The 26,715-nt window shown below is 40.4% G+C and overlaps 1 protein-coding gene across 8 annotated transcripts in view; it reads right to left on the bottom strand.

The window, feature by feature from the left end:
• Nucleotides 1-26,715, bottom strand: part of ptk2aa (protein tyrosine kinase 2aa) — a 53,612-nt gene that overhangs the window by 21,634 nt on the left and 5,263 nt on the right. For 4 of the 8 annotated variants that reach the window (XM_085446811.1, XM_085446815.1, XM_085446814.1 and 1 more), the window contains exons 1-13: nt 18,747-19,490; nt 16,246-16,490; nt 15,204-15,373; nt 13,592-13,679; nt 13,270-13,349; nt 12,868-12,930; nt 10,041-10,095; nt 5,837-5,977; nt 5,434-5,511; nt 5,194-5,301; nt 4,581-4,698; nt 4,279-4,309; nt 2,800-2,864 (exon numbers count right to left, since the gene is read on the bottom strand). In XM_085446811.1, coding sequence (XP_085302937.1) covers nt 2,800-2,864; nt 4,279-4,309; nt 4,581-4,698; nt 5,194-5,301; nt 5,434-5,511; nt 5,837-5,977; nt 10,041-10,095; nt 12,868-12,930; nt 13,270-13,349; nt 13,592-13,679; nt 15,204-15,373; nt 16,246-16,490; nt 18,747-18,870 — 1,366 coding nt within the window. In that variant the 5' untranslated portion in view covers nt 18,871-19,490. Of the gene's footprint in view, nt 1-2,372; nt 2,460-2,799; nt 2,865-4,278; nt 4,310-4,580; nt 4,699-5,193; nt 5,302-5,433; nt 5,512-5,836; nt 5,978-10,040; nt 10,096-12,867; nt 12,931-13,269; nt 13,350-13,591; nt 13,680-15,203; nt 15,374-16,245; nt 16,491-18,746; nt 19,491-23,661; nt 23,689-26,715 lie in introns of those variants that run through there. The other 4 variants (XM_085446813.1, XM_085446817.1, XM_085446819.1 and 1 more) reach the window with 4 other exon arrangements.

Below are 26,715 nucleotides of genomic sequence, written 5' to 3'. Positions count from 1 at the left end.
ATGTGGTAGAAAAGTGATTTAAGAGATGCTGATTGTGTCACGGTTGTTGTATTTTGCTAACTGCTGATCTACTGGGATTTCCCTAAACAACTAACTCTGGGCTTTACAGAGAATGATCTGAACATGAGAAATAATCCTGTGAGTGACAGTTCACTGACTGAGAATCCCTGGTGGATGCCAGAGATCAGAGGAGAATGGTTAGTCTACTTCAAGCTGATAAGAAGGCAACAGTGACTCAAATAATCACTGGTTACAACCAAGGTATGCAGAAGAGCATCTCTGAATGCACAACATGTCAAACCTTGAAGCAGCATGAGAACTCACCAGTTGCCACTCCTGTCAGCTAAGAACAGGAAACTGACACTACAGTTCACACAACTTCACCAGCATTGGCCAACATAAGACAGGAAACTCACCTTTTCTGCTGAGTCTCAATTTCTGCTGACATTAAGACAGTTGGGTCAAAATTTGGTGTAAACAACATAAAAGCATGGATTCATTTTGTCTTGTATAGCACTGTATGGCACAGTGTGGTCCTTTTAGTACCAAACCCCACAGCTTAACTAAATATTGTCGCTGACCATGTCTGTTCCCTTATGACCACAGTATAACCATTCTCTGATGGCTGCTTCCAGCGGGATAAACCATCATGTCACAGAGCTCAAATCATCTCAAACTTGTTTCTTGAACATAACAGCAATTTCATTGTACAGCGGTCCCTCACTATAACGAGGTTCACCTTTTTTTTGTGCAATTTTTCCTTCTTTTTTTTTAACAGCGCATTGTCTTCTGCATCCTGATTGGCTGTAGACCATTGTCAATCAATCTCGTGCCGTGTCTCCTGTACAGTACAAAATGCGTTCAGCTTGTCAAATTTACATAAATCTTCGATCACTAGCAGTGTGACTCTGAAGTGCTGTACTGCATGTTTGTAAGTTTTCTCCCCAACAAACACAACAATGTCGACGAAACGTTTTGCACCGTCAAAGGCAACCACATGTGCCTTTGGTTCCATTCTATAATACTGGATTCATTTTTCTACGAAGGTTTGAACTTTTAGAGTGTTTAAACAAGAGATAAAAGTGAGAGAATGTTCGTGCCTATCTGAGAAAAAGGTATAAAGTGTGTAGTGAGGGGTTTTACAGCTTTAAAACACCTATAATAATTGTAAAGAATAAAGTTGGCTACTTTGCGGTTTTCACCTATCGCGGGTTATTTTTAGAATGTAACTAATGCGATAAACGAGGGACGACTGTACACAAATATCCTCCACAGTCACAAAAGCAAGCAAACAGAGCACCTTTGTGCTTTGGAGTGTGGCAGAATGGGAGATTCTCCTCATGGATGCGCAGCTCACAAATCTGCAGCAAGTGTTTGACATGATCACATTAATATGAACTCAGAGGAATGTGTCTAGCACCTTGCTGAATCTATCCCGTGAAGAATTAAAGCAGCTCTTAAGAGGCCCAGTCTGGAACCAACCTGCTGTACCTAACAAAGTGGTCAGTGAGTGTACATTTGGGATTTGTCAGATGATAAATCTTTTGGGCCGCAACATTCATGAAAAACAACACAGTTGTGACCTCACCAGCAAGATGTGCTTACTGGAGTCCTGAAATAACAATTCACTCTGTGTGTCATCACATGCTACTGCTACTCACAACAATACAATAGGGGAAAAAAACATGTTGGAAAGTAACAGAATAGATCCATCTTCATTAGACTTGTAAGGGGTAAAGACTGGTTACTAATGGCTACGAAATAAATTCCTAATGCATCAAAAACATACACAAACCTCAGGCAGAGATATTTGTCCAATCGTTTTTTAAATTTGTATTACAGTCTTTTATTTTTAGTGAGCATTGGTGTGGTTACGAAGCATCACATAACCTGTTATTGTGGTTAGTGTGTGTGTGTGTGTGTGTGTGTGTGTGTGTGTGTGTGTGTGTGTGTGTGTGTGTGTGTGTAAGACTGGATGAGTCAAAGCAACAAGGCAACGAAGTCAAAGACAGTTTAGCAGAAGGGGACAGATTGTGATGGAGCAGAAAGTGTTTTAGCCATAAAATCACTTTTTACTTTAGATCTAAAATGTAGAAAAACTCTCCCCACAAAAAACAAACCAAGAGCGAGTCAAATATTTGGACCCATCCTGCACTAAATGAGTACCATAAATCACTTAAACAACCCACATATTATTACTGTAACATTTTAATTAACATTCCTCAGTACTGTGGGTTTTGTAAAGACTGTCTGTGTGTCCTTATGTGAAGTTATTCAGTAAGCGCGGTCATCAAATCAGGAATTTCACTCTGCCACATCACAATTTTGTGGATATGCTCCTCTGCTAACTGTCCAATGAGAGCCGAGGATACCGTTGGGCGGCGAATCTGAACAGAAGACAAAGGGGAGGAGGAAACGCCGCGCCTTGGTTGGCTTAGGAGGCATCGATGTCACAAGATCTTCAGCCAATAGGGCGGGGGAGAGGATGAGAGTGTGAGAGAGAAAACAAGAGTGAATGGATGTGAGAGAGTGAAGAAAGATGAGGAGAGAAGATGTAAACAAAAGAAAGCAGGAACAAAGTGGATGACGGAGAGGGAGAGGCTGTCCCAACAGAGGAGAAAACAATGAGATTATGATGGGGAAAATGAGTAAGAGGGGAAAAAAACAAAAAGCTGAATTATGAAACAACGGGAAGACAGCTGGAGCCGAGGAAGCTTCGAGGAAGATGAGCAGACTCTTGCTCATCTTCCTCCTAAACCTGCCTCTTTGTGAGTGAGTGTGCTTGATTTTGTATCTTACCTGAGACAGAGATCGCTCTTACTCCACTCCGGACTGCTTCTAACTTTTTTTCACTGTTAGAAAGTCTAGAGAAAAGGAGCCAAGAGCAAATCAGACAACAGTTGCACAGACACACACACAAAAATACACTAACTACATTTATGCCTCCATAACATCAATATCAGCGATTTTTAAAGTTAACGGTAAAAAAAAGGAAAAGGAGAAACGATGGAAGCTGTTCTCCACATGCATTGCACACATGCAACTCTTCAAAGGTAAACTAATCCTTACTGTCTCTCTCCTTTTGCCGTGGTTTCTTTTTCCTATATCAGCTGAGCTCTACTACTATCTTTTTACATCACAGACAGCAACAGACAGAAGGGAAAAGAGAGGGTGGGTGAGCAAAGGGAGTGAGCGAATGAAAGCAAGAGGAGGAGACTTCAAGAGTGTTTAAAAACCCTAAGTGGAAAATATTTGGCTCCTAAACTTATATCCTTATTTGACCAGAGCCACAGAGTGGGAGAAAGATAAAAGAGAGAGCGGGACAGATTTGAGCTGAAATGACCAAAACAAAGATAAACTGCTGGAGGCTGAATTTAAACAGCTGATAGATAAACATAATCATGCTAATCTACCCGGCTGCAACAGCTACAGATAAACAAATAAAACGCTGTGGGCATTAGGAAAGTTGTGCATCAAAAAACCCAAACGGCTCATTTATTGGGGGGAAAAAAATACATTTGAGGGTTTTTGTTCAGTTTTTTTCTGTTCACAAACTTTTTAAAGGTCCCCATATTCCCTCTAATTCTCCACAACTTGCCATTAGTTATATAATTTTAGATTAAATGGAGGAAAGGAAGTGCATTAGAAAAAAAAAGCAACAACAAAGCCCAAGAAAACAATGGTTCACTGTTGTCATTTCAAAGCGTACGAAAGCTTTCACGCATTTAATTAGAATTAATTCAAAATCTCTATTTGCAGTGAAAATGTAAATTACAGGGTTCTTTCCCGGAAGCTTTTCGGAAAATAAAGCTGCAAAACAAAAAATGCAGCCCAAACCAAAACCGGGCATAAAAGTAAAAGAATGAATTCGCTGCAGCTTCTGTATTCCTCCTCTGAACTTTACTATCAGCAGTCACTTTCTTCTGAATTTTAACTGAGCAGAACTTTGACAAAGCATTGCTGAAAGACTTTACAATAGAAATGCTCTTGTCTGTGTTTACTTACATAATACTCAATTCTCAAAACCACAATTCCCTGGAAATTAATTTGATGTAAATATAGTATTGTGGTTTATTCTGATATCAAGTTACAAGTCTCTACATGCACATTATTTAGTGCTATGGGCCTTTTATTTTCAGTAAAACTCTGTCATCAGGGCTCCAAACCACACATGGTCAGTTTGACAGAAAAAAAGAAAAATACAGTTACTGATCTTGGAACATGGCAACTCTTTCCTTTTATATATATAACTATACCAAGGATGAGGTCTGTACTTACTTTGGGATGGAAGGCAGCGCTCTCTCTCCCTCTAGAGGACAGAAATATGAATTTCCAATGAATAATGTGTCCTCACTCACACAACACATGGCTGTATGCACAGCACAAAGAAAACCAAATGTCATGAGAACAGAAATTGTTGAAATACATCCAGCAGTGTAAGGACAAGTATTTTCTATTTTTACCATTCTATCCCTACAAACCCTAGAAAATACATTTTTGCACAGAAGAAAAGTTTCATACCATCAATTTAAAAACAAACAAAAAAAACTAACTGACATATAGGAGCGATCAAACTTTACCTTTCTGAACTCTGATAATGAAGGAGTGAGTTTCCATGGATACGAGTCGACAGTAACCATCAATCAAGTCAGCCAAGTTCTCCGCCGTGGTGAGAGATGCTGTCGTAACTGTGAGAGGCTACACAAACACAGCATAGTAGGCCTGTTACAGATAGCTATTATTTCAAACACATACATAAACACAAACAAAGCAAATCACTAGAAATTTTCAGCCCTTATGTTCAAGAAAAACTCATCATACATGCATGTCTTACATGTGAGTACATCAAATCATATAGGTAACAGTAAACCAAACCACTCTTGTAGACAAACTAAGCAACACAGTGAGAATAGCTTTTGATCTTTAGAGGTCAGAATGACGCTGCCAAGTGAAACAATAGTAAAATATCACCTACAAAGAAAAAAAGGTACCTTAAAACCTTCTACTTACCTCACAAGACTCAAGCAAACATTTTTCTTCATAAAAAGCTCATAAAGAGTTGATGGATGATTATTATATAACAAAATGTGATCTTTTTTAACTACATGTATGTAAAATAAGATGGAAAAATTGTTATTTGCCAACAGTCAAGTTTTCCATAGTTTATCACAGTAACAGAGAGGGTAGTGATACCTCAGCAGCTCCGGCTACGTTCAGTTGTAGCATGCCTTTCCTGTCCTTTTCCTCCATAGCTGAGTACTGGATGGACTGGACTTGATTAAAATTTGCTAGATGGGTGGGCTGAGGACAGAGCAACACACGCAAGAAATTAAAGTAAAACATGTGAACTACACTCGTTAGTTTTCTTTGATCATGAACTAGAGTGCAATAAACCTGGATGAGTTTTACTTTATGTTCTTTGTAGAAACTCACCGTGGACCCCTTGTCAGTGAGGTAGCTGATTCCTTCCTCTGGCCCAATGGCTAATTCTACCTGGATCACCCAGCTGGACTGTTAAAGAGAGGATGAGATGCAAGTTAAAAGAGACAGACCGGGAGGAGGGAGAAGGGCAGGCCAGGAGAAAATTACAGAAAATAAAACATGAGCAAGGAAAGGGAGTAGGGACAGCATCAAAGCCCTTCTAGAAGGGAGTCTCAATACTTGTCATCCCTCCAGATGCTTGACTTGTGTAAGAACCATGTTTCTGCCTTGCAGGTATTGTTCGCTGGATACATGCAAAGCCTGACGCCACCAAAAGGGGTCGACCTAACACGGAAAAGCAGCGCTCCCTGAGGGCAGCGTGGCAGAGTGAAACTGAGCAGCAGACTCAACCTACCCCAAGGGCACATTTGAAGAACTCCTTGTCATAGCGGTAAATTGGTGCAAGTATCTCCAAGAACTTCAGGATGCACTGCTCATCATTAAGGTTGGCTACTTGCTTAAATGTCTGCTGAATCAATTTTCGAAGCGTTTTAGCCTGCACAAAAAATGGAAAAAATATACTCAGTTAAACAGCAAACAGTCTGCCCATTCATCTACAGTGTACATTGTACAGTGTACAGATTTACAGAGTGGATTTTGCTGAAGGACGTGTGGGTCTGCTGGCATTACAATCACAGCCTCACATGTGAATTTTTTGATCTCTTATGTCACCAACACAAAGCAGACAGATGGTAGAGAGAAATACATCAAGGAGGATCATTCTGCTATTTAATCCTCTATTCTTTGACACTCTTGGCACAAAAATGGACAACATATTGTCCTGCGCGCACACACTGAATGCATAATTAGGAAAATAAATAAATTAACACACATTCAGTATGCAGACAATCCTATGAACTGCTTTTTATATATAGATGGAAAAAAGATGAGTATTTAGCAGGCTTGCAAGAGGAACATGCATAGGTTTAAAACAGAATAGCAATTAGGGGCATTCTGCACATTATAAGTTTAATGACTAAGAATTTATTAGATTAACCGACTGCAAACTTGACTTGGACAAAAACACCCAACGGACTGATCTCAGGCAGCCTGAATGACTTGGTATTACACATTTGTCTGCACTAAACATTTACTATAAAACAGAAATAAATATTCAGGACAGAAATATTCATATAACAATTTAATATTTAACTCATTTTAGTGCTACTTTAATATTATTGATTTGTCAATAAAAACTGTATTATATAAACTTCACTGCAGCAACACAGAGCCCTGATGCCAGGTGTTTACTGTTTTAATTCCTAGAATTCCACCACACAAATGCGCATAAACACACAGATATCGTCCGTCCAAAGTGTCCACCCTTCCTGAGAGGAAGTACCACGAGTGGCTATCAGCTCCTTCATCAACACACTGACTGTCTCTATAGCAACTGGCTGACCAATTAGGACACTAGTACCTGCATCTAAACACCCCACTTACACACGCACAAAACAATCAATTCGCTGACACTAGTTCACTTCATTAGCAGTCACTGGGAGCAGTTTAGTGTTATTTTAGTCTATTTGGTTTTTCCACAGCAAAGCATCACAACAGTCTGGCCATACGCACGATTTGTGATACAAAGTTCTTCTTTTTGTCCCTGCGAAGCACGACTGATTCACCAACAAAAAAATTGCTTTATTGCTCCTAAAATAACAGTTATCATGCGTGAGCAACTGATGGCAGCTTCCAGCGGGATAACATGCCATGTCACAAACCTCAAATCATCTCAAACCTGTGTTTTTAAAATGACTGTACAGAGGTGGCCTCCACAGTACCCACATCTCAATGCAATACAGCACCTTGGGGATATACGGCCAACAAATCTGCAGCAACTGTGTGATATCATCATCTCAATAAGGAACAAAACCTCTGAGGACTTTCCAGCACCTTGTTGAATCTATGTAATGAGCAATTGAGGTAGTTCACAGGGCATAAGGGGGGTCCAACCCAGTACTAACAAGGAGTAACCAACACAGCTGTGGGAGTACATATTTTGTTGGAACTTTAAATCTTAATATTAAGTCACATTTTTACCATACACCATATACTCATGACTACATTGTCATGTATTATAGTATACAGATCAGTGAATTAAAAGTAATAACGTGTTTTTAGGGACACGCTAAGAAGTCAAAGAATTTTCCAACTAAAGTTCTTTATTTCTTCTACTAAACATATTGCAACTATGACCATAGGTTTTGTTATATTATCCTGAAACCTTATCATACCAATCCTTAATAAAGTGTGCGGCACTGTTTCAATCGTTCAGCCCGGGTCAACTTTGATCTTCAAATCTCCCAGAGGTCAGCTTTGCTAAACCTGCTGCCCGGCCAGTCAATGTGAATGAACAGAATCTGCTCTTTATAACATCAGTCACTGTTTACTATCACGGCCATCTGCTCTGGGTTTAGTGTGTCTGTCTGTGTGTGTGTGTGTGTGTGAGTGAGTGAGTAGAGTCCATTCAGGGAGAATAATCTCATTAAATGACTACAGTTCTCTTTCACCAGAGTGAACAACACAAACCTAAATGGCAGCTGTGCTCGCTCCCTCTGTGTTTCACACAAACACTAACACAAATGTGCAGCATGTGAGCATGCCACAGCTCCTCTTGCATTTAACTGGCAGTACATATTATATAAATGATTAAACACAGAACTGCAAGTCAAAAATGTGATTAATCTGCAAGAAACAAAATGGTATTTAAAAGACCAATTGTGGCAGCCACTTACCAAGCTTACATATATTTTATATTTTTTTGTGTGTTTTGATGTTTTTTTGTATTTTTTAAGCTCTCCCCAGTTTCCCCCCTCTACTAAGTGACTGATTTATTCAACAGAAAGTAGTTCCCCCCCAAGATTTATTGAAACATTCTTACAGTGAGGATAAGACTGAAAACATTTACCAGGTATTAAATTAGCCAGAGATTCATTTTCTGTTGATTAGTTTGTTTTTGTTCAGCTCTCTCCGTCTCTCTGAAGTAAACAGTCCTTTCTTTCAGCTATGCATCAATTCAGATCAGGTGGTCACACAAATTATAAACACTGCAATAAAATATTCTGTGGAGACGTTTATAATCGAGTCAATTTACTGATGTTTCACTGCACATGTGTGTCACTGTGCGCCTCTTCGCGGCTTATAAAACAGACCTCTTGGGAGTGAGTGTTGTGACGTCTGCCAAAGGAGCAGAAAAAGAGACGAGAGGAGTCAACAAGGCTTGACAGACCTCTTTTCTTTTTTTTGGGTGGGGTGGGGGGGGTGAAGGAGATGTATATTGACACCTCCCCCTCCCTTTTCATTGTTGGAGAGAGAAAGTGGGTTTAAACATGACCCGAGGGTCACGCATACCCATCACAGAGATACACCAGAATGAACACACGGTCTCTCTCTCTCCTGCAGAGCATCTGTCTTCCCCGCCTGCTGACATCAAGACCTTTTCGGGTCACCGGGCCTTTCACACTCTCTCTCACACACACACACCAAGACCATTCTCATAAACACGTGCCGTAAATTTATCACTGACGCAGACGCTGCTCAATATGCAAGAAGCACCACCACCACATACGACCAGCCAACCAAAAGGTCTTCTCAAAGAAACAGGAATCCGTAACTATAATACACAATATGTCATACTTTCCTGTTACTTCGGTAAGTTGACCTCATTGAATCATTGAGTAGCACATCAGTACGCAGTAGTAGTTTCAATAACTGCTGACTACTTGGTTAACTGTATACTGGGATATATACGATACTCGAGCAAGTGTAAACCTAGCAGAAATTATTCTTTGTGGTTAAAAACAACGTTCATCACATTACTTCATAATTTATGAAGGTTTTTCTAATGTTTCTCTATTTTCTTAGATTGCTTCACATTTAATCTGCTGGACCTCACAATGTCTGATAACATCAAATAACTCATTAGAAAAATCTAAGATGAAGCTACTAGAAATCTGCTAATAAAACTACACACCGATACTCCAATACCAGCGGAAATACACAATATTTCACATCCAGACTTGCAGTGTAACGAATATCCACACCAAACACACTGGGTTTGTGCAGAAAATTTGTCCTCAAAAAAAAAAAAAAATACGTGTCAAAAATGGGAATGACATTAAGGTCCTGATGTTTCTAAACAAGAAAATTTTGGGTTCATCCAATTCTCACGAGAAGGAACCTGCAGGGAGATTTAGATCCAGGAGTTGAAGCTGTATCGCGACCATTTCATACATATTTGGGACCACGTGTGAGGAGGCAGAGAAATATAATTTCAGAGACCTAACTGCCCTGGAGCAGTGTATAGCTGGGTGTCTGACGTATATCAGTGTATATTCAGTACCATTGCACGTTTTGAGCCACTTTTTGCCAGATGCAGCGGTCTGATTGGTCAGATCTGTTTATTTGGATCTGAAAAATCGAGTTTGGTTCGGAAAAATAATTCTGAAAAATATTTGCACAAATTTGTGACCTTCGGTGTGTAAAGCCCCCAAGTTTGCAAGATCAATAGTTTGACCTTGTTTTTGAACTCAAGCTCTCCACACGGACATGAAACCCACCTTAACTGAATCCAGCAGGTCTTTTGGGAAAAACCGCCTCAAACCAACGTCTTTCCTGAAAAAAGAAAGACAGGAGGAAAACATCAGAATGTTTATGGTGGTGTAATTACAAAGAAGAATGTTAATTGGCAAGCACTTCTGTCTTTATCTGATCTCAGATGCGTGTTTCATCCTCTCCTGGGGTATTGCCAAAAGCAGACACAGACAGATACAGTTAAATGGGCAGGCAAGAGAAGACAAGAAACCGAAAGCGATGACTAAGTGCTGACAACAGCACACTACTCATCTTTTCCTTTAAAGATGGGGTTGGAGAAAACCGATGAAGGCAGAAAGGGAGAGAGAGTTGCAGGAAGAAGTGCACAGAGGGTGACCACAGAGACAAAGAAAGATGAGCAGAGCTTTAACAGGAAGTTGGCTAATGACTCATACCCCTCAGGAGAAAAGACAAGTGAAGAGAGTGGGAGAAAGGCTGGAAGCTTGCATCCCCCTTTTCCTATTCCTGTTTCCCCAATAAAGGTCAAATGTCAAACTAGAATTAAAATAAAAAAGTCTGAAACAGGAATTAAAAATATAAAAATGTAGTTTTCAGAAATTCTCCCAGATTGTTAAACTTTCTTTTAGAAAATGACCATGAAAGAAACTCCTCTCTAAAACGGTTCTCTCAAAATCAAAGGCATGTCATCACAGGAGCAACGAGAAATACACACAGACAGAAATTATATAATCAAGCTGACCTCAGAGAACGAGCCCTGACAAAGGCCCACTGATTAAACAGCACTGCTCGGGCTCCACAAAGATGACAGCCAACTGCAACCAGCTGACCGTTTACATGAACATTACTGTATGTTCTGTGGCTCCAATGAGAGAAAACGCTTACAGTGCAGACCTACTCGATTTTTCACATTTGTGTAATGTGTTAGAGCAATCTCAAAAGTAATATCGAGTTAAAGCACCTCTGGCTACAATGACTGCATGAGGCTTTGATGGATAATGACTTCCAACTTTTCTTCCCTCCCCAGAGAGCCAAACTGACTTAGATTAAATAAGCAGAAGGCCACATATTTGATGACTAAAAATAAAACCAACATAAAAGAAAACTCCATGTAAAAACGACACCAGCCCACCTAGATTAGCCTACATCTTGTGTCGCAGTTGTCTCATATGGCCACACACAGAGGCCACCGATCAAATACACTAATTTGAAATTGAATCAAACCGCACTGAAGGCCCACATCTGTCATTTCCCCTAAATTTCCTGAGCATAAGGCAGCCTCTTGTTTATTTTGGGGGATTATTTTGCTTCCCTAGCAGACCATGCTAAGAGGGTTTGGGTGCCATTTCAGTCCCTGGGGCCGGATTCTGCCATTGTGTGATCTAGGACGGCCCTCGGTGGTCCAAACATCTTTCATTTGGGAATGATGACGACTTTCATGCTCTTGGGCATTCTTATGTTTTTCACCAGATCTTCACCAATTTTATCTCCACATCCTTCCTTGGTTTTCTGACATCTGACACCAACTGTTAGAACCTAAAGACAGATGTGTGCCTTTTCCAACTACATCCAATGCATTCAAATTACACATGTGGATTTGAATCAAGATGTAGAAGAATTTCAAAGACCACTGATAGATGTAAGATCTCTCAGATCTCAACTGTATATGTAAGAAAAAAAAATCAATATAGAGACCTTTTACAGGTCAAGCCATAGAATACTCGGCACCATTTATAGGGAAAATGTGTACAAAAGAAAACACATAAAGGGTAAAGTTTCCAAAAATATGTGAATTTCTGATTGGGCATAAATGGTGTCAAATAAGAAATCTCTTCAAAGAAACCTGATAATTATACTTGTTATAATGTTTCTAATGGAAGATGAAAAAGAAGCAGCAGAGGTGAAAAACTCTAATTAAAAGATGAACAGAAGTCTCTGCCTTTTCTGCCAGCAATCCAAAACGGTGGCCAACATGGATCAACTACAGCCAACAGCGCCATACATTACCCAAAGCGCATTATACATTTTTGGCGCTTAATGCTCATAAAGGGCCCAGCAGGCTCTGATGGCCAACTGTCAGCTTCCTGTATCAAAGCCCTAGTAGCTCTTTCCATCTCGCTCTCTTGTTGGTTTAAAATATGCATGAGACAACATCTTTTTCCAATCAACTGAGAGAGGCAGCGAGGGAACGATGGAGACAAAACAAAGAGAGGAAGAGCACAGAAGGAAAACCAGATAAAAATAGGGGAAGTGAACATGGTGCAGAGAGACAGAGAATGAGAAGAAGAGACAAAGAAAAGACAGAAAACATTCCTCTGGATTAATTGGAGAGCTCGTTAGGCTGACGGGCAGAAAGAAAGAAAGACATGAGTGAAAGAGGACAGCTCATTAGAGTCACACCAAGTTAGAGGCAAGCCTCATTTAGAGTTCACTTTGTAAATTCTTCAACCATCTTTCAGAGAATCCACAGTGGGACAACGCATTGAGATAACATGAGTGAAAAACATAGAACGGTTTCCTCTTTAATACCCGTAAATGTAACAACAAGGACTGCAAATATACTCAGCTTCAATTTGCAGTTGCTCACATCCCCGCTTCCTAAAATCTATTCAATTTCTTTTGCACTAATCCAGGTTTCTAGTCAAGTCAAGAGAAACTTCCTCTGCCAAAAAGTGATACACTGTGCTACTTTTTCTGATCTGTAGCTCTGAAAGCGGTGTTTCAAAACACGTTTCCAGGAAGAGAAATGATGAGATTAGGATGGACTGATGCACCAGAGAGGTTGGGAGCCGAACTGTGCTCCTGGAACTCTTTGCTTATGAAGATAATACTTACTCCAGTAGTTCATAGTTAGATTTCTTGTCCAGGGCATTTCCTCTCATCTCTTTAAAAAACCTCCTAGAAATGAATCCAGTGGGAGAGAGAAAGAGTGAGGTCTTTTTTTTTCATTTTCTTTTTCAATAAAATGCAAAAACTGCTGTTGCTTTGCACAATGAATAATAAACTGACTAATGTTGGCAAGAATTATCAGTGTAGCTGACGGGCAGACAGACTGTGCATTCTGCAATGGTGAAGAAAACAACTCAAACTGTACTTTAAATTGTTCGTCCAGCAACAACAAAGGAAACAGAGCGCTTAATACTTGGACTGAACCTTTTATTCTTTGATATTGAAAGAAAAAACAGCAATCTGCATGCGAAGAAATGGAAACAAAAGCAGTGGAGTACATTGTGTTACCTAATTTCGAGACAGCCCAGTTTGAGAGCTACATCTTGTTCCACTTGATCTCCGTTTTCTGTCATGTAGTCGTTCTTCACCTGAAACATGCAAATACGCAAAGGTGTTTATTAAGACATTTACTTCTCAACAAATGGAGGGTCATCTCGCTCACACACACATACAGGCAATCCTGCTGACCTAGATTATCCAAAGAAAAACACACTTGCAGGGTGTCTTCTAGTAGTTCCATATGCGTTAGTGCTAGCTGCTGGCAGGGAATGAAATATGTTTGTGTGTCTGGGTGTCTCTTGTGTGCTTGTGCATCTGTTTGTGTTTGTACCTGGTGGTAGAAGTAGTTGAGAGTAGGTTTGTCTTCTGTAAACTGCTGCACAAAGCCCTTTGGTAGATATCGGATTCTTAACTCATACCTACGGAGGAGAGAAAGAAGACAGAGACGTCACTACGTTACACTAATGTAAGGATTATTTGTGATGTGAATATAAAGATGTGCGGGTGAACAGAAGGAGGAGAATCAGCAAGGGACGGAGGGAGATTACAAAAGCGCAAGATGCAAGAATGCAAATGAGAGGAGTGCTTGTAAAAATCAGTGTAGCAGAAACAGACAGAGAGATAGTTGTTGACTTAGTCACACAAAGCAGGCATCTGTTTCTGTCTCCCTCTTTATGTCCACCGAGCAAAAGGTCTCCACCTCACAATAGAATCAGCACTAAGACTGCCACAATAAAGGTAATGTATACCAGAGCATTAACATCCAAACTACTCAGCCTTTACAGCCACACAGCACCGTGCGCACAAGGGCTCTCATCACAATTCGACAGACGGGTCACGCAATTTTTCATGATGCCGGTTGCAATAAATCACTTCTGCTTCGAAATACAATACGGCAGACTGCTGAAGCTAGCCGTTTTTGAAACTACTGACTTTACAAGGCCAAATAACTCATGTCTAACCCAAGCAGGAAACTGTTTATAAAACGTAACCTACAAGTTCAACATCCTCCAGGAAGGGGCTTGTTTAAGAGACGCAAGCATCTAAAACTCATCTACCTCATGAGGTCCTGGTTATAAACTTTATAAACTTTAAATTAGATTACCTTATGTTTAGTTTAAGTTTTGTTGCACATAAACAGGGACAATTGACACAACAAGTCAAACACATGATGGCAAACAATATGTCAAAACACGTTAGAAGCCTGTTTAGACATAACTTTGTATTAACATATTTATTCATAAACTATCGAAAATATTTTCACCGTCCTGAAGACAGTCCCACAAATCCTTCATCCATTTCTGCTGTGTAGCCATGTCAAGGAGAAATAGTCTACCCAGAGATACCCAGTCCTCCCTGGTCCCAGCTTCCTGCTCTACATCTTTCCAGAGGCAAGTGTTCCCAAGCCAGCCAACAGAACATCCAGTATCCAGTGCATCCTGGTTCTAATCCAGGCTTTCCTCTGAGTAGGACATTAACAAAACACCTCATATAGATGGCAGCCTTCTCTACCAACTCTACTCTGAGTCCAGTGCTGACTGAGCACCTCACCCATTCTTCAAGGGAGAGGCCAGATAGATATTTGTGCTGCTTGTGTCTTCATTTTATTGTCTTACTCACTACCCAGACCTCATGGTCATAGGTTAGGGTAGGAATATAGACTGACTGGTGAGGTGAAAATGACACTTTCACACTGAGCATCTGCATCACTTTCAAAGATGCAATAATCTGTCTCAGGCTCCTGCTCTACTTTCCCCTCACTTGTGAGTAAGACCCTGGGATGCTAAAAGTCCTCCACCTGAGTTTATCCCCCAGTAATTAAAAAAAATGTGACCCATCCAAAATAGGAGGATCCTGTCTGGTCCCTTATAACAGCAGTCTAGCTTGCAATTTGATGTAGTGGCTCTTATCACAACATTACAAATACAGGCTTCATCTTGCACCTCCACTCTTCATTTGGCCGTGCTTGTTCATATTTCTCTCTGACGTGGGATACGCCCAAATCTGGGTGGAGCCAGTGCACTTGGTCTTTGGATTGACCGTTACTGAGCCGCAGGCCAAAACATGAAGTCCAGCGCACTTTGTTGATGTCTAAAATCTTCTGGATGATCCCCTGCAGACAAAGAGGAAAAAAGAGAAATAAAATGACTGATGACTGTGCAAATAATACTTCATATCTATGAAGGTAAAATATGCATAATTACTTTCTAATGTATCTGTGCTGTCCCTGGGTGCCGAAAACACCTGTATAAGTTTGATATGTTTTAAATAAAACAAAACTTTTTGTTGTGTCTTTTTGGTAAAAAAAAAAAAAAAAAAAAAAAAAGCTTTACTTTATTAACTCAGCCAATGTTTCCCTGACATTTTGGATGAGACCATCGATTTTTTAGTTTATGTCTGCGTGAGTTTGTGTCGGAGACTTCAAGAGATTTAACGTGACGTTCCCACCCAAACAACTTGACAGACATCAAACACACGCGCACAATAATGCTCACAGAGCCATGTGTGCTCCCATGTAAAACGCTGGGGGGTCTGACCTAGATACTGAAGTAGAGAGGGATGAAAGGAGAGCAGAGTAGATCGGCAGTGACGTATGACCACTAAAATCTGAGCAGAGCTAGGTAGTTTCTACGTCACAGCGGTGGATCTAAAAGCATCCTGCTAAGTAAACCTACACTAGCACGCGCACACATAAATGGTGCCCTGAGGTGACATGCATTAGCAAGCAAAATATTGTCAGTGCGTTTGGGCCCGTTTTAACAGTGCTGACAGCTAGGACGTTGAGATGAGGACAAATGGCACAAAAAAAAAAAGTAATTTAAAAGTACTCCTGAGTGACAACTGTCACATTTTGACCTGAGAGAGTTATGAGCACTGAGTATTATTACTGTGAAGGCTACTTCTTACTCTAAATAAATATTGTGTGTCTCAGTTAATGGTAAAGTGTCCCTAATATTGTGACACTATACAAAAAAAGCATCTTACCCTGACATCGGTTGCATCACCGTATCGTATATTGGAAGACCAGCAGCTATTTTCTGTGTTGCTCTCAAAGTGATGGCAGACTTTCAGAACCCTGTCCACGGAGCCGGCCATGGTTCGGTCCGATCCCCCCGCACTCAGTCGAGACTTGGCCCCTTCGAGGAGGGTGTGATTCAGGTTGGGGTCCAGGTAGGCTGACGCCATGGTTTTCCCTGCAGACACTGCCGCTGCTAGGTGTCTGTCATATTCTGAGAGACAGAGGAGAGAAAAACGGACTTTAATTAAATAAGGAGTAATCTAATTATTAAACTTAACAAATCCTGTGATAGTTGAATATTTTAAAATATCTTTACAATCAATTCCCATTAAAAAAAACAAAAACAAAGTTTTTTTTCTGTAACAGAATAATGATAATTCTCTGGGTCTAACATTTAGTCTAGTTTCATACGTCCAACCAAGGGCACTTGCATGACAGTAGATTTGTGTGGAGTAATTAGCCTAATATGTACAAGAACACAAATGTGTGTGAGCCTGATTTTAAGTAGACTAATCAAACCACTTTGTTAAGCACAGCGGTTCAACTGCTTATTAATTCAAATTTCTAATCAGCCAGTCACTTGCAGCAACCCCATGAACTTAGGCATGTAGACATGGTCAAAGCAAGCCGCTGAAGTTCAAAATGAGCCTCAGAATGAGGAAGAAAGATTATTTAAGTGACTTTGAACCTGACAAGGTTGCTGGTCCTGGACAGGCTGCTTCAAATATCTCTGAAACTCCTGATTTGCTGACTTTCCCACACAAGAAACAGAGAAAAAGAGACAATATCCAGTGAGCAGCAGTTCTCTAGGCTCCTTCAAAAATGCCTTGTTGATTTCAGAGGTCAGAAGAGAATGGTCAGACTCCTACAAGGTGGATGAACCACATGTTGAAGCCTGAAGCAGATGAGCTACAGCGACACACCTGGTGCCACCCTGCTGTATAAGAACAGGAAACTGAGGATCTAATTCACACAGTATCACCAAAATTGTACGAGAAGATTTTTTTTAAAGCATTTCCTGTTCTGATGAGTCCTGATTTCAACTGCTGAGTCAGAATTTGCCTTAAACACGAAAGCATGGATCCATACTGCCTTGTATCAATGTTTGGGTCTGGTGATGGTGTCATGGTGTGAGGGATTGTTTCAAAGTACCGGTTAGACAACACATGTCCATCCCTTTATGACCACAGTGCCCCCACCTTCTGATGGCTACTTCCAGCAGGTTAAAACACCACCCCACAAAGCTCAAATAAGCTCAAACAGTGAGTTCACTGCACTCAAACGGCCTCCACAGTCACCAGATCTAAATCCAAAAGAGCACCTTTGGGATGTGGTGGAACAAGAGCCAATAAATGTGAAGCAACTGTGAAGCAACAATTTTAAAACACATTTGAATTTGTGCCACGAAGAATTTAAGCTGTTTTGAAGGGGGTCAAACCAAGTAACCCAGTAATAGTAAGGTTTACCTGTACTCACTCCAGTCAGTTCAAGATAACAATACTAACTTCAGAACTAGTCAAGACACATAGACTTTAACTTTTAATTTAATCCACTTTGAGTGAAAGCAGAACTACAAATAACTATTTTATCAATAAAATGTAACAGTGTCAAAAATTTGCACACATAACCAAGTGACAGTGATGTGTAATTTTTAATTTGTATAGTCAATGGAGTCACTACTGCTACATTAGTTGCATGTTTGTTCTCACACACCCCTTAGACCGTTGCGTTGTTCCAAACTGTGTGCTGCAAGTATCTATTCTTCATGTGTTGTTTTTCACTGAGATACAATACAATGAACAATAAGATACCAGAGAGAGAAATAAAGAGAGAGGTGCAGTCAAGGTCAAGGCTCATTATGTAAGCACCCGTGCCTATAACACAGAGAAGACAATGGATCGCAGGACACCATTTTTCCTGAATAAAAAGTTCGGACATAGACGCACTTCCTGGAATTTCATTGCAACTCCATCTGGAAATGCCTGAGAAGAACTAATTTCTCTACATAAGAGCGTGTGTGTGCGCACGCTGTTGTCAACATGGAAGCGAGAAAAGACAGCAAGATCTCTTTCATGCTCCATTTTTCTACTTCCCTTTCTTCCTGTGTGTCTCCTCTCCCCATCCATTAAAAGGGAAAATGGATATGTGCTAGCAGGTAATTACACCTGAGAGAGCGTGCACACACAGGCACGCGCGCACACTCGCACTGAGATAGCTCAAAACAGAGAGACTGGAAAGAGTTGAGTGATAGATTACAGTAAGAAAATGTGATCCCAACTTAATCTGCCAGTCCCAAATGATGATGACTTCCACATCAACAAATTAAAACTCTCTTAAGATCTCTCTCTTTCTCACACACTCACACACACACACACACCTTTGGCTGTACACTAGTGCAGTTCCCATGGAGTCAGATGTCACACCGTGAGCGTGAGGAGTCTATGCAGAAAGAAGATTTCATTCATACCTCTCTCCCAACACATGGGGAAGGGGCTACAGCCACTTGTCGCCATGGAAACGCATGTCTCTCCCTCCCTGTGCCTGTCCGCGTCGAGGACAGACAGGCAACCTGCAGCTTCACAACCACGCATCACATGCAGTGAAGTTCTCGTCCGCAGGAGTTAAACAAACACACTAAGCTCCTGACACAGCTGCAAGAAAACCCTCTCATAATCCAAACACTAATTTACACAAGCACGGCGTCTCCGACGAAGAAAAAACAAAACGTCTCTCATTACAAAGTTTGCTTCTCCTTGGCAAAAGCTGCAGTAATAGAGAGGTAAAAGAAGCAATCCTGAAAAATGAATACTTTGTAGTTTGCTGACAATTTGTCTGCAGTTTGAAAATCCAAGAGAAAAACAAAATCAGGGAAAGTTTCTTCTTGTTTATGCGTCTTCTCTTAATCTTTTCCTGTTATCCAAAAGCTCCACAACACAAAAAAAACCTCTCCAGAGACAGAAAGTTACTTTCATCCACAAACTTCACTCCTCCTTTTTTTTCCTGTCCACTCCTCAGCGGCCCCTCTCTGATGACAACACACTGTTTGCTTTTTGCCCGATTTCTGCCCCATGCCTGCACTCCATAGTTACACAGTTGCCTTGGAAGTGTCAGGAGGCTTTCGAATTTGGCTTATTTCATTCAGCGAAGTTCCCCGAGTTGTTGAGAGGGAGCAAAAAGTTTAAAGCCAAAAATCCAACTGAATAGTGCGCATCCAGAGGACCTTCAGTTAGCTAGTGGTCAGACACCAAGAGGCAATTACTGTGCTCAGTCAGAAAAAAAAAAAGATCTTCTCTTGGAAACAAAAGTAAGAGAAAAAAGTTGACCAAGAAAAAACAAAGCCAAGAGAGAGAGAAAGAGAGAGAAATGCAGCAACTGTTTTAAGGTGAATGAGAAGTAAAAGAGGACAGAGCAACGCAACAGAAAGAAAGTTGAGTGGGGAATGAGAGCGCTCCAGAGAGGGCTGCTGGAGGGGTAGGAGGAGCCAGAAACTATTAATATGCTAATCCTGTCCCCTCTATGCAATAAACCCTCCCACTTTAGCTCAAGCTGACCTCAGAACAGTTCTCATCTTGAACTAATATTAACACTGCTCAAAAGAGCAGTCCCTTAGAACAACTCTGAAAGTCCTCCTTGCAAGCATAATGCATGTGTTACTGAAGAGAGGAGATAAATATTACTTAAATTCAATAAAAAAGAAAACTATATCTTTATTAACAGAATTTAAAGTCCTTTTCATACTGTCGTTTCATAATGGCATACATGACCTCACTCATGCAGGGTCTTGCAAGCTCAATCAACCACAACACCACCCTGAACTCTATTTCTTATAAACCACCGTTACAGCCAAACAACAAAAAACACAAATATGTTATTTATTTTATAAAGAGAAAAAAAAAACCTTCTTCCACCACCGACACTGTTCCCAGTTTGTAAACTAGCAGCTGCACCCAATATGGCAAAGCAACCCACTTCAATCACAAGGTTTTCAGAAGATCACACTCCACACTGCACAAAAAGCCCCTCAGCCAGAAAACACACAGAGCTCCCCTGCCAACTATCCCTAATAAAGTGTCCCCATACCCAGCTCTATCAGGCTGCTTGTTAAGTACTGCTTTGAATTTCTATGTTCAGCCAAGCGGCAACCTTGGCTGAAAAACTAAGTCAGCGTCGAGGTGCCAAAAACAGTCACTTGAGGCTGGCTCTAAAAGCGATTCGGACCCCGCAGATCTCCCTCTGTAAAGCCAAACTACATGAGAACAAAAAATGTTTATAACCAGGTATAAAACACCATTTTGGTCTGGTCTTCACCTTAAGTAATTCAAGTCGCTGAACTGGACCTCTCAACTGGTTTTGGAGCATTTGTAATTAAATGATCCACTAAATACAATGGCCTGATGTGAGTTACAGCACATTCAAAAAGTTTTGGTGAGTGAAATTCAAGCATTTCATTAGTCTCTAGGTAAATAGCACTAATTACCAGGTATCCATGTTTGTACTGCATCTCTATACCTTAGGGATACAGCTGGTTAACAAAGGCTGTGCTCAACTAAACGTGGTCACTTATGTGGCACTAAGCCAGTGCCCAAAATATTACTTTGGCTTTGAAAATATTTGTATTAAATGAGCAATGAATTAAAAGGAGCAATCTCACAGATTATGCTGCATGAATATTGTGTTACAGAACAGCCAGCAAGTTGGAAAACATACCCAGCTGGCAAAGTCTGGGTGAATGTACTAACACTGGAGAAAATGTTTAGCTGCACGAAAACATTATGGGCTTTTTTAAAATGTTTAATTATGTGTGAACACATCTCACCTGAAGAACAAAAACAGGCCTGAATACTAAAAACACACAAGTGTTCACAAAATCTTAAATTAGCTTAAAACTTAAGATTTCGCCACCAAGTCCTAAAGCTGCTTAACTGAGCAGCCATTTGGGTGTGCATGTGTGTGTGCACGTGTGAGTTTCCTATAATTTGCGGCCCATCTCAGGCATAGGCCATTGTTATGAAAATGGGAAAGGGGGTTAGAGTGTGGATGTGGGTGTGTGGACTATTGAAAGCCTTTTGTCAGGGGGCCGGATGTTGCCATGAATGGGAAGAGCTTTTTGGGCCTGAGCCAAAGTCTCTGTTCATATTGTGCTGTGCGCTTATGAACATGTTTTTTAAGCACAGGAGGGAAGCACAGCACCCACTACCTACTTAATGTAAATAACATTTGAAAGCAGCAGGTAAACCTCAGATCTGCACTATCCACTTTGATGTGGTGATGTTTTATTAGCGAACAATCAGCGTGTTTGTGTCGATGCCTTGAAGGTGAAGAGCTTTGAATTTCAAACATGTTAGATTTTTACCTCATGAATTAAACACAAATTATTTTCTGCTTGCAATTTCCACACAATCTTTTACTTGGTCACAGCTCATTAACTCGTTTAAGCTCCCCCTGTTCATCTGTAGAGCAGTTATTAGGCAGTACTACAGACGTCTGTCTGTCAAACACAAAATAAAGTGACTTAATGATTAGACTAATTAGATGATTGCACCGAAATTAGAGCATGAATAAAATGTCCAAAAATTATACTTTGGAAATATGTTAAAATAAAACACAAGACACTGGTGTCATTCTAAAAACATGCGGTCCAACCAACTCTTCTTCCTTTTCATTTTTCTTACTTCCTCACACCTGGCCATGAGCATTGTTAAGCTATGCTCCAGAGGGAAGCTCTGAACATGTTACAAAAACGTTGGTGCTTTGAGAAATAAAAAGTAACATCATCTGATAAATTAATTTGTCTAGATGATAAGTGGAGGGGATTAAAGCCAGACAAAGAGCTAATTGTGTAGCTTGTGGACACGCAGCACTAATCTGCAGTAAGTCCTAAGGTAGGCCCGAACAATTAATTGGATTTTTAATCTTGTTTGTGATTTTGGCCTCCCAGAATTATACGAACATAATCGACAAAAGCAAACCAAGGAAAAGCAAATAAAGCGCTCCCTAAATCTTTGCCTGACGACATGCCTGCATCTGCCAATCGCAGCTGTTCCCTGCACAGCGCAGCTTTTATTTTTCTGGAATAACAAATAGCAGACTGTCGAAATTAAACAAATATCTAGCACTGCAGAAGGTGAAGAGTTTGTCCGTGGAAGCGGATTATTGCCTTTAGATTTAGCACAAGTCATGTTAACTAGGATCAAATCACGTGCAAAGAGCGCCGTAGAGCCTACACCATAAAGCATGACACCTTAACTTGTTCAACAAAATCAAAACACAGCACTAGCTCCAGTACACCAAATGGATGAAGGCCAAGAAAAACATGAAGTGGGTACCAACATGAATCTTCCAATGTCAACTCAGATATTCATAAAAATCTGTACAGCGCAGCAGTGCATCCATCCAGCTCACAAAGACGCACCGAAATCATGAACACAGTTGCATCTGCACAAAGATGTCTCTAACAAACACGCTGAGCAATTGAGACTTCAGGAAAACGTAAACATAGGAGATGTACTTAGATCCAGTAAATAAATACTTTATTAGAAACTTGTAAGACGTTTCGATTATCAAAAATATAAAAACAGGAGCAGAGCGTTGTTGATTTCATTTTGTTTTTTAAATTATTTATCTTTTTCTTTCTACACGATACATTACATTTAGGTGAATAAGGAGGACTAATTTTATGTTGACAGTGGAATGAAAATGTTTTAGTCGCTATAAATCAACAAAAACTCATAAACTCATAAATAATTGGGGTACTAATACTGAGCAAAATGATCTTGATAATCATTTTGGCCACAGTCGTGCAGCCCGACCCTCGGGTTGTTGTTTCAAGTTTTCTGTCTGCAGTGTGAATATTCTAATTAGACACACAGCCTCTCACTCTCTTTCTCACTCCTGCTCACTAACGAGGCCAACATGTCGACACAAACGCACAGATAAATAGTCCCCCTCTGTTTTCTGTCTGCTTTAATTGTCTTACACAATCACAAACATGACTCAAATAAGCACTTGCTACTAGTTCAGCTGTTCATTAGCAGAAGCACAGAGTCTGACGATGTATATTTGTGCACTTCCTTCAAGGATGCCTATAATAGGATGCCATGTTTCTGTTTTCTGAATAAATAACTGTGTAGACCACAAATAGGATAATACAAATAATATATGATGATATAATATATATCTTATGGTCATGTCATACAATAATACATTGCTACATTCCCACTGCCATTACCTTTTGGGAATAAAATAATACAGATAACACATGTGAAATGTTATCTTTGAGTAAATAATAATAAAAACCGAGAGGCAACTTAAAAGCAATATTTTAGGTTAAATTGATGTTATCCAATTGCTATTTCTATGGCAACTGTGGGTCAGCTACTTACCTGTGTAGTAGGCAATCCTGGAAATATCTGAAAGACAAATGGAGAAATAACAGAGTTAGCCAGTTTGTTAAATTATATGAGATTTGGACAAAGAAAAGATCAAGTCTGTTCAAAACTTAAACAGAACTTTATTGAGTTAATTCCCACAGCAGGTGTCCGCAACTCGATTACTTACAGGCTGTGAATTGCAGAGCGGACGTATTGCTCCACAATGTGTCAAGTTAAGTAGATTAGAAATCAATCAGTCCCCTGTTTTGTAGCACACACACACACTTACTTTTCACTGAGACATTGACAGATTGTTTTTACCAATCGATACCCCCTTTGTGACAAGATTTACCCTCGCTCCTTATAGGCTGAAGCTTCATTGTTTAAGCATGTGAAAGACCTAAAGTGGGGAAACGCCACAGAGCGGGGTTATTGTTCACCGAGATCGGGCAGCTGTGAAACCAGGATGTTACAGGGCGTGATTGAACCTTTTTTGCTTTTGATTGGAGGCTCCAATAAAACATACAATGGTGCTGAAGGCTGCAGAGTTTAGCTGCTTCTATTTAGCTTCTTCTCTGAAACTGCCAGTTTCCCATAACCCCTCTCACATAGACATTTATGTGTACATTCAGAAAACCATAATACTAGCTTCTAAGAGCTAAAGCTCAGACTAATGTTTTGTTTTGTTTTAATTGTGCAGGAGGAAATTTAAGTCCTGGCTGGATTCAGACTGTGGTTAGGAGGAGACACAGTTGGTCAGACTAATCAAGCAAAACAAAGCTTCTCAGGTAAATGTTTTTTTGGAGGGTTTTTTTTAAAAAAACTTGGCAAGCATAATAAAGCCACCTTATTTTTCATGCATTACAACAAACAAGGTATGTGACTTGACAACACATTTAGCAATGGTCAATGGTAAATCCTGCCGAGCAGGCTAAAAGCAAAAGTATCGGTGCCACTCTTATTACTGTACTCTATAGGTCCCCACACACCCACAGGAAGTCTAGGAGAAGCCTTTTGGGAACATGACACCGAGTCACAGCAATGATAGGGCTGCATGTAGTGGAGGGCAAAAGGATAAGTGCCTAAGTGCTTTGGAAACCCTGATCTACAGAAAAATACTGGGTAAACACGCACCCACAGACCGACTGCAGGGGCTGTCAACATAGATGATGTAAGTAACGGCTGAAAGAAAATCTACACAAAGAAAGAAATGGCATCAAGGTGATTCGTGGTGGGTGTGCTATTGAAATGCTGTGTAACATGAAACCCTCACAGTACTGTTTATGAATGCGTGCATCTATAGTGGTGATGGTAATAAACAGATTCACATACCTCACCGGTGACCAACTGCAATATGACTCGAATTGCAAAATTGTCAGCGTATACCTTCACCAGAGGCAACATTAATCATCAGTTTTCCATTATTAATATTTGCAATAAACTGAGGTCTGTATGTGATTCTATAGCACTGCACAACAAAACAAACATGACGTTATCATGGGAAGATCCAGACATATCAAATTGCACCATGACATATTAGATAACATCGTGGCAGTGCTTTCACTGATAATGTAATTCTAGGAAACCTCATTCCTCTCCAATTTAATTAAGTTTCATTTATATAGCGCCAAATCAGAACAGCAGTTGCCTCAAGGCGCTTTATATTGTAAGGTGAAGACCCTACAATACTATGTCCTCTTGACCCAATCAGCGGGGAAGCCAGAACAGAGCCCACTTTAAGCTGCAGGCACGTATATTTCTTCTAATCACCTCATCTGCAAAGTATCACCCTTTGAAAATCAAAGACAACCATTATTATATCACACCATGATAAATGGGTTAACTTAATCCTGGGTATCTAATACAGACCAGAGTAAACTGATATAGACCAGTTTATGACAGTAGACTCTGTTTTATAGTCCCTATAATGACCTCTAGATAGACCTGAAACCTATAAGCACCATCTGTCCCCTGGATGCTATCAGCGCTCCACGCCGTCTCCATTTGCTTCTCAATGTCTCTCTGTTAAGAGCGCAGGGAAGGTTAAGTGCTATGTAGTCTGAGAGCCACAACAATGCTGGCATTGCTGCAGTCTGCATTTGACTCCATAGGAGACAGTGGTCTTTTCAGGGCTTAGAAACAAGATGAGACAGCACCTGAAATGCTGGAACAAAAAATTGTAATCGTGAGACTCCCTTTTCATCTGTCGTGCTTTTTTGGCTTAGAAAGAGGAGGCTTTTTTGTAATCCATGGCATACAATTTAATACAGTTTAAAGAATTTAAATCACACCCAAATAACAACACAACTGTCTTCTCCCGCACATTGCCGCACATTGGCAGACTGATGTGCATGCTCCTTGCCAGTTGGTATTACACTAGAAGCCCAAAAACCCAAACATGAAATGTGCAGTCAAAAACTACCAGCTCACACCTTTACAGACGGGCATTTCCAAGCACAGACACACAAGCACCATCTCCATGTCTTCAAACAGCGGATAATTGCATGTTAATCACAGGTTTTTAAGGAGCTGCAATTAGACTGAACAATCATGAGAGAGTCTGCTGTGCAATGTCTGTCTGACTACTGGTCTCAGATCAGTGGTTAAAGTTAAAATTCATAGTTTAAGAGGTCAGAGAGTGAGAGAGGAGGGTTTTGCTTTTGTTTCTTTGCTTAAGCATTAGACAAACTGCTTAAAAAAAGGAAACTGTAACCAGCTTCTGGTCAAAAGCCATTTACTGTCATGTTTATGAAATAGCATTTAGCATAAAATATTGAGATTTACCATTACTGTTAAAGCTACAGCAGGTCTGCTGTGTTTCGTTGTGTGGGTGTGTGGTGCTGCCCTCTCTCCCTCCTGTTTCAGGTACCACCTCTATTTCTGTGGAGGCAGCGTTTTGTGCACAGCTGACTCCACTCAGCAATGAGCCTCAAGAGTAAATGTGAGGGACGAAGAGGAGGAGGCCACAATGTCTTTCTTGAAGCAGTGTTTGGGCTGTGTGATTATTGATGTTTACCACTCTGGTTGAAGGAGTGTGTGCTTTGTGTTCCTTTTTTTTATTTTATT

This window comes from Copadichromis virginalis, linkage group LG22 (genome assembly GCF_057382275.1).
Source record: "Copadichromis virginalis isolate Kocher_CV1m ecotype Utaka linkage group LG22, C_Virginalis_male_GT1.1, whole genome shotgun sequence".
In the NCBI taxonomy this organism is placed as follows: domain Eukaryota; kingdom Metazoa; phylum Chordata; class Actinopteri; order Cichliformes; family Cichlidae; genus Copadichromis; species Copadichromis virginalis.
This window is presented reverse-complemented; position numbering and strand designations above follow the sequence as displayed.